This window comes from Myodes glareolus, chromosome X (assembly GCF_982192425.1).
Source record: "Myodes glareolus chromosome X, mMyoGla1.1, whole genome shotgun sequence".
In the NCBI taxonomy this organism is placed as follows: Eukaryota; Metazoa; Chordata; class Mammalia; order Rodentia; family Cricetidae; genus Myodes; species Myodes glareolus.
In genome coordinates this window covers 113,459,893-113,468,600 of record NC_142053.1, presented here as the reverse complement: position 1 = coordinate 113,468,600, position 8,708 = coordinate 113,459,893, and the positions used below count along the sequence as shown (strand labels likewise).

Genomic DNA, 8,708 nt, shown 5'->3' with positions numbered 1-8,708 from the left:
CTTACTTCTACATGAATTTTTCATATTTTCAGTTTGTCGACTTTTTATTTAAATCATCAGTCTTTAGATGATATTGTACCTTAATATCCCTATTGGCCTTCTCATCATCCTTAAGGTTCCATCTCATCATCCATGTGGGCATGTTTTAGTTATTTTTCAAAGTAACTTTTATCACATATATTATATATGCTTTGCCTACATGCATATCTGAACATCCCTTTGTGCCTGGTGTCCAGAGAGGCCAGAAAAGAGTGTCAGACCCCTGAGAACTCAAGTTACAGTTATGAACTGTCATGTGGGTGCTGGGAACTGAACTTGGGTCTTCTACAATAGCAGCCAGTGTTCTTAACCAATCAACCATCTCTATAGCTCTATGTGGGCATATTTTAAACATTGTCCTTTTTCCCTTTTCATTTAGTCATATTTTAATATGGAGCAGACATAAGAATGTGCATCTATGACAAATTTAACAGGAAACTAAAATTATTTTTTTTAACTTTAAGTAATATAGTATCCAAACTTTATTGCTAAAAAATAGAATCTCTATTTTACCCTCACATCTTGTAGCTAGCATACATGACAGCAAGGCACTTTTTAAAAAAGTTAACAAACACATACAAATTCTGGTTATTAATTTTTCACACATAATTTTGTATTATTAACATAAGGCAGGATCATTCTGAAAACAAAGACAAAAGAATAAAAATGATAATGCATTGGCATAGCAGTTGAAAACGATATTAGGTCAGAAGAAACATGTATACAACAAAGCCTACAATTTGAGAAATGTGGAAATCAAAGTCAAGCTAGTTAATTACTAACAAAGATGGCAGCCGTGTTTCTTTTTGTCTTTCACAGTGAATGCACGATTAGCACTTAGTACTAAGGCTGGGGAATAAACCATCTATAATCTACTGAAAAAGACCATCTGCTTCTATAAATTTTGTTCTCATATACTTGCCAAAGGAAGAGAACATATTAACAAAATAATGGGCCCTGCTCTGTTAATTGTAGGTTGTTTGCAGTTTTGCTATTGCTATTAGAATTTAATAAGCCATTCCTTCTGCTAAATTAATAAGCAGCCAAGATTATGTAATAGCTGCTTTCAGCTGCTAATTATTTTCCCATAATTCCTTCTCTACCCCCAGCCCTCCCCACCTTTTTTCTTTTTTTTTCTTTTTTGGCTAGAAACACAGAGATGAGACTGCCAATATGTCATTAGCAAGTCTCCCATCATTTCCAGAGGTACAAACCAACATTAGTAACATATCCAATGAGATTAGACTTGGGAATTGGCTATCTCAGAAACCTTGAGGACATAGGTGTTTTGTATACAAAAAGAAAAGGCAGTGTCTTGAATCAGAGGGTAGGCTTTCATTGTGTAGTATTAGTGCTGTCTTTAAACTGGCTAATGACATCTGTTTCCTGTATTCAAGGAGAAAAAAGACATTGGCATTTCAGGGGCATGTTTGGACAGGAAACAAGAGAAATTTGGGCAGGGGGCCTAAAGACCTACCAAAAGCCAATTCCACTTTCTGTTAACCACTTTCGTATTCCAGTATATATCAATCACACACACGTCAGTAGGAACCTTTCCAAGCAGCATATTATTGCTGAAAGGGGAAGAAGGTATTCTAGTGTTATTTTGCTAAACAAAGGCATCATAAAATGACCTCAAATTCCTATCATATATTACATTGGCACTGTAAGGCATAACCATGAACATTATCTCTAATAAGGGATTTTTAAAAAATTGAGTAAATACAACTTTGTTTAAAATGTAGCATCTTTTTCTTACATTGGTTAATTTAAAATTCATGTTTAGTAACCTCTGCAAAGGAAGGCATGGCCCAACAAATGCTCTTTTGGCTTCCTTTGTAGGAATAGAGGTGATTGGAGTACTGAAGAACATTTGACATAGGAAATCCACGACTGTCCAAGCAAGGTCACCTAATCCTATGGGTCTCCACTCCCCCTATCTATAAAAGATGAGTTGAACTAGATGATTCATCCATTCTATCATTCAAATAAAACATGGACATCCATTATATGCCCAGAACTAAGTCAACATTTCAGCTTTTTAACAAGTCTATCATCATTTCATAATTTGATTAGGCAACTCACATTTATCAGTAGTGTTAAAGACCAGGCAGGGAACTAGGTTCTTAAACGAATAAAATCCAAGATGCGCTAAACAGAAGCATGTGGGTAAAAGAGGGATTCGTTGTTCCGGGGCTTTAGGGTGAGGCTTCAGAGATGTGACATTAGAGGAAGGACATGCCAAGAAGAGCGAGTCGTCAGCAAGGCTAAACTGGAACCCGATCGGGGGAAGGTGAGGGGCGAGACCGTGAGAAGGAAGCGGGATCTGGAGGACTAAGCGCCGTCTGGGCTTTTGCGCAGAGAGCGGACCGCAACTCCTCCAGTCCGCCGCACTGCTGGGTGAAGCAAGCCCCGCAGAGCGTCTCTTGCAAAGCTTGGGGCGAGAAGTGTCTGGACTAGCTAGGGCTGGAGCAGTGCACTGGAAAGGAGGGGCCACCCTGCAAACGCGGGCACCACGAAAGCGCTGACTTGTTTTCCCCAGAGTTGCAGCACTCCCGTCCTTCCTCCCACCATCAGCACCGACTGTCACACCTCCCCGCCCAACCCTCTGGGGACCCGGAGAGTCACTGGAGCTCGAAGTCGGCTCTTTGCAGTGCGGACCATCCTTAGCCTGCACCACGGGGTCAGCTAAGGGCGCCGCGGAACCCCATCCTCCCGCGCCACTAAAGGAGCCAGGACAGCCCCGCGGGCTGTGTCCCAGCGGCACGGGGAGAAATACGCAGGCGCGCCCCCCCACCCCACAGCAAAGCCGCTTCCGGGTCACGTGGCCAGACTTCCGGCCCTCGCCACGCCTCCCCGCGGCCATTTGACCAATCGGCTTTCTCGCTCTCGCCGGCAACTGCGAGGATACTAGAGGCGGTTGGCGCCCCCTCGGCAGTTTGGCGCTCGTCCTCCGGCCCGCCTCTCCGCTCGCCGCAGCCCGGGCTCCTCCTCCGTCCAGCCTCCGGGGCGGGGACTGTTGGCTCGCCCTACCCTCGCAGCCTGAGCCTGCCCTCCGCCAGACGGGTCCCCTCCCGGCGGCACCACGGCTTCCCTTCAACAGCACGGCGACGGGGGCTTCCCCTCAGCAGCCGCCGCTGCCTCGGTCTCCGCAGCCGGCCAAGCTCCGCCGCGTCCGCGGCCCGCGGCCGCCGTAAGTGTCGAGGGGATCCGCCGAGGTGGCAGGGATGGGAAGAGGGAGAGATGACCGGGCGCGCCCCCCGCCGCCCCGTGAGCGCCCCGACGACCCCACCCCGAGTCCTCCCGGGGCGCCGCGCCCCAAAACTCACTTCTGGCGGCGGTGGCGCTCCGCTCTTCACTCTGCGGCGCGCCAGTGATGCTGGGGCCGGTCCTGGGTTCCGCGGGGACCCCGAGGCACCTGTGGTTCGCCGATCGCCTCAAGTTTGGCGGGGCATTTTGGGGAGGGGCCGGGGGTGGCAGCGACCGAGGACTTGGCGCCCCTGGCGGGCCAGCGGATGCCATTGTCTCTGCTCCGCTCTTTGCCGGTCACCTCTCCGGGCTTTGGGCAGTGATGGAGTGTGGTCCCGGGAGGAGGGGAGGCGTCCAAGACTGCGGGACCCCAGGGATGCTGGACCGGAGCCCATTCCAAGGCTAAGCCTATTGTTGCTTTTTGTTTTGTTTTTGTTTTAATACTAATCTGAAGAAATTTTTGTCCCGAGATTTGTGGCAAAATCGAAGCGAAGGAAAAGGAATACTTGTGCCAGGGCTTTCGTCCCATGTTAGCACATCATTTGTTTTAAGCAAAATGCGTGGTTTCTTCGTCCTACAAAGTGGTAGGGCGGATACTGGACCCTGCTACAGATAGCCTGGAGCACACTCCTGTCGTTAGCAAACCCTCTCCTGGTCACCAAGATTTAAGAAAACCCAATCGTTTCCTTCCCCAAGTTCTAGTAACGGTTTGCGTTGAATGTCCAGTTGCTGCTTCACTTGTCCTCTTCGAATGCCGCTGTCTTCAGAACTTACATGGGCAGCACTTTGCTAGCAATGAATTATATAGCGTCTTGTGTGTGGGTAATAGCCAATTTTAACTTTACTAAAGTTAAATGGCTACGCCATAAATTTCCGGATGTTTTCTTGATGCCTTTTTGGGATATTGCGAGGTGAATTTCCTGTTGAAATTTAGAGCCAGTTTGATTTTATATTAGTTACGTAAATTCCTCTTCCCGATGTTCAAATTTAAGGTGTAGTGAATATTAAGAACCTGCCTTGGGGTCTCACTTGCACTGTCGCTGTTAAAGGAACTGAAAAGGGTTAAAAGAGAACACCTACCTGAATTTTACCTTCAAATTAGCTTTACAATACAGCTTGTTCTTATCAGTTGAATTATAAAATACCTGCTTTAGAAAACGTCGCCTGACCAACAGCCATGCAAATGCTAAGTAAATCCGTACAAATTAGCTTCAGTATAAAAACACACTAGAATCCAGCATACATTCAAATGTGTTCTTTTTTGTTTTAAAATAGGTATTCTGTGAAATGTCTCAAAATTTTGTTGTTTATTTTTTTTTTAATTTAAGTACTCTATGCCCTGTCTCAATATGAGTAACTTTTGGCCAAGCTTTTTAGACTTGCATTCTCTTTCATGTACATTAACTCAGTTCTTGAGTGCTTATTTGTGATAGTTGGATTTTATAACAGTGAAATGAAAACATAAAAATCAGGCTTTTGTTAAGAAAAATGTGTTGTTTGTGATTAGTATTCTGTTTTGCTTAAAATATGCTAGCATAAATTGAGGGGGGTGCTTTAACTGATGAGTAGCCTGTCTGCAAGAAATTCAGCCTGAAACTAGAATGGCCTCGGGGTGAAAAACCATAGGTCTCCTCTTTCCTAGAAATGGCCCTACAGCAACTACCTGGTGTCTACAGTTGTCTTTTGATGCACAGAGAGTGTGGAATGTGTAACAAGGGAGAAAATTGTCTCTTAAATTATCAGAGTTCTTGTTCTTCAAAAATTTCACTCGAGCTTACCACCTGTTCTTATTGCCAGACACTCTCTTCCACACTTACCTACGAAGCATTGTAAGAAGACCTTTCCACAAGAATTTTCTGTTGTTATAACCTGCATAGAAATGTTGATGGCTTACTAATCATTTGGCAGGGTGTTTAACTGTATCCCCAAAGCAGCTCTGAAAACCATGTGATCTTAACAGTTTATCCTAGGTAATTGTATGTAATCTTGATTTTATTTATCTTAACAGATGCAGTTTATGTTGCTTTTTAGTCGTCAGGGAAAGCTGCGGCTGCAGAAATGGTATGTCCCACTCTCAGACAAAGAGAAGAAGAAGATCACAAGAGAACTTGTTCAAACCGTTTTAGCTCGGAAACCTAAGATGTGCAGCTTCCTGGAGTGGAGAGATCTGAAGATTGTTTATAAAAGGTATCATTTTTTAAAATTTATCAGAAAGGTGAAATATGACCAAATGTTAGCATTACTTCAGATTAGGACATTTCAGACTTTTTTGTTGATAAACAAGGATTAACAAATATTTAAATGAAATAAGTTTAAAGGAAAACTTTCCATATAAAAATAATGGCTGTTTTGATTGCTTGCCTTAAACAGAAGTGCTAGCAGCAGGGGAATCATTTTTAAATTAATTATATAACTAAAGACAAATAATTATTCGTGCTTCGTCATCATTTTAGAAAATAGTCAATGGATTCATTTCATTACAGGGTTAATAGGGTCAGTATTTTAAATTTTTAAGTAAATTGATAAATTCAGGCATGTATAGACTCTAGTATGATGATCCTTTCTCTCAACAAATCCATGAAGATTTATTTATCAAATAACTGATATTTGGCATTCATTTTATCTGACTTTTATAATTAATCTTACTTATAAAGATCCTGGGCACATAGACCATTTCACTATACAGATGTTTAAATACTTGTGTATATACACGATCTCTTTGCTAGTAGTATTTATTAATTTGAAATAGACTTGTTGATGTGGAGGAGTTGGGCTTAGATATGATAATTTTACCAGGTACAGATGTTTTTTAAAACGTGATGTTGCAAAATAACTTGTAGGTTAGCTTTTTATACAGTTTCTTTTTCTTTAATGCTATGCACCTTTATTTTACAGAATGTTTCTTGAGGGAACATTTATTTCTTCCCCAGTTCTGGTCTCCTTTGAATAATTTAGTGCATTTAAAATAAAAGCATTTCCGCATATAACACTGTCTTGATGGTGTGTGCAGAGAACAGTATGGAATGCCATGAAGGTGAAGAATCTTATCTAAGACAAGTAGAAATCCAATTGCTTTTGCGGATCAGAAAAAAGAATCCTGTACTCTGGCTCAATTGGCCTCTGCTGTCTGCACTAGAGATGGGTCTTGGATTTGCAAAAGACGGTTACTGTTCAAATTTCAATTTATAAAAGATGAGAATTTGTAAATAGGTCATATACTGATGCTGGACATGGGGCTACAACTTAAGGTTTAAGTGTGGAGGCAATGGTTTTAAACAGGTGTGGAAAGAAATAAGGTTAGATTTGCATTTCTCAAAAGATTGCAGTGAAACCCTGGCTGGGGGAGTGAAAGGGACTGAGACTGGCACCTGCAGGATCAGTGGGGGACTGCATGATAATTGGATCCTGAGCTGAGAGGCTGTTACCTAGGGAAGTCTGAGAAAATTTGATCACCCCAAGAAGCAGAGAGAGCAGCGAAAGAAAGAGGGAGTGGTGTCACCTCCACTTCTAGAGTTTGGCTTATGGGAAGAAAGGTAAGCTAGAGAATTTGGTTAATTTAGGGACAAGTTGATATGGCCATATTTGTTCACTTGGCTCTCTGATGGGATGCGGTAGGCATAGCCGTGAAGCTGGAGGGTGAAAATTAGACTTTATGTATTAAATCACCAGCATTCTGGTGCAGGTGGAAGGGCTGAAGAGGGGGCCCACAGATCGAAATGAGAAGCAAAGGAGTGCTGTTAGGTCAGTAGTCAGGAGCAGAGAGATTTGAGAGTAAGAACACACTGTTGTGTGAAGTTCAATAAAAGTGAAGAGCTTTTTAGAATCTTATAGTGAGCATTTCATGCATTGCCTGTTGCCAGAACATTGTCAGTGAAGTAGAGACAGGATTTTTAATGTAATGAGGTGAAGATGGAAAGGTAGAGAAATTGAACCTGCATGTATAGAATATTTGGGAGAGCTTTGCCAAGGACAGAAGAGGTGATAACTGCCCATAGACCTGGATTTTGGAATCCTGGACAGGGTTTATAAAAGGTGTGAGATGTTTAAGCTTATTTCTAAGATAGTGAAAGGAGTCCCCCGTGTGGAGGAAGAAAATCCTAGCAAGAGAATGGAGCCCATGAATGGGCCATTCAGAGGAAAGGAAACAGCAGGTTGGAGCTCATACACTTGCCACTCAGCCTCTTCCTGTAGATCTCCCTGCCTTTATCAGAAATTACAAAAGAGAACTCCAACCTGATCTGATATTTAGATCAAAGGTTTTTTTTTTCCAAATAAAATTTAGATTTAACAAAAAGAAAAAATAATTTTATTGAGATGTTTCATATACAAAATGTAAAATGTTTCTGTAGGCCCCTCCTATTTCATACTGAAAGCATCAATCATCTATTTCAAACTTAACCGTGTATTTTGTTATTATCAGGTGATGTGTTTTCCCTGCTCCGACTGGAAGAGATAAGACCTTTTAAGGCATAGAACTTCTACTGAGTTCCTAATAAATTCTGCTCTAGCACTTTCAATGTTTCTCTTAGTATGTGTTTTTTATATTGTCTTTGTTTATTTGTCCTGTCCACATTCTTCACCCCTAAGCATTTGACATACATATTTTCCCTTTGTGGAAGGAAGCGGTGGGGGTATAAGGGTATTGTAGTTGAGAAGACAAGCTGAAAAATCTGAAGACTTACAATATGTTCCCATGTGCCATTACCTAGTTTTGTGACTTTGAATATTTTGATTTTTTTTTTGCCTTTGTTTCCTCATCTTTAAAATAAATGCTCCCAAATATCCACTAGAGACAGAACATTATATGCTTAGTGGGGCAACATTTTATAGTAGAGGCAATTGAATTTAGGTCTTTTAAAATTAATTTTAAAATGCATCCCCATGTTACCAGCTTGAGAATTTGTTGAAGGGTACTTATTGATTTTCTTTACTAACAAAAGAAATTTTAACGACATACCAGTGGGTATTGAGAATAGTTTAGATACATTCATGCACAGTCAGCTGATATTTAGCTGACTGCAGAGAAGTCATGTGTTTTGAATATAAGAATAGGCACTTTCAGACGTTCTGAGTGCCAGTAATTAGAGTAAGCCCTAATCCATGGTGCTAAAAATAACTAAACATACCTCTCTTCTTACTAGTCTATTATTAATTTTACTAAGAGAACAACATGAGCTCATATTGAATTTTAAAGCACCATTTGGTCCTAAAAATAGGGAGTACTCTTCAGGTTTTCTTAGTAATCTTTTACTAAATCTGTATGGCATTTTTTGTCTCTTTTGCTTTCTCAAAGCTCTTAATATATTGCATTGAGCATATTTTAATTTTAGCCAGGTGCAGGATTATTTTTAATACACTTCACAGCTGTGGTTTTTAATTGAAAATTTGGGCTCCAGGGTCAAATTTCTGTTCTCATCCAG

The 8,708-nt window shown here is 41.5% G+C and overlaps 1 protein-coding gene across 4 annotated transcripts in view; it reads left to right on the top strand.

Annotated features, from left to right (window-relative positions):
- Positions 1 to 3,078: 3,078 nt before the first annotated feature.
- The window catches only part of Ap1s2 (adaptor related protein complex 1 subunit sigma 2), a 25,257-nt gene continuing 19,627 nt past the window's right edge, over positions 3,079 to 8,708 (top strand). For 3 of the 4 annotated variants that reach the window (XR_007233328.3, XM_048440638.3, XM_087902833.1), the window contains exons 1-2: positions 3,079 to 3,232; positions 5,297 to 5,475. Coding sequence is in view for 3 of the 4 variants with exons in the window: in XM_048440638.3 (XP_048296595.1) it covers positions 5,297 to 5,475 (179 nt within the window). In the remaining variant the exon portion in view is untranslated. The remainder of the gene's footprint in view (positions 3,233 to 5,296; positions 5,476 to 8,708) is intronic. The other variant, XM_048440637.3, reaches the window with a different exon arrangement.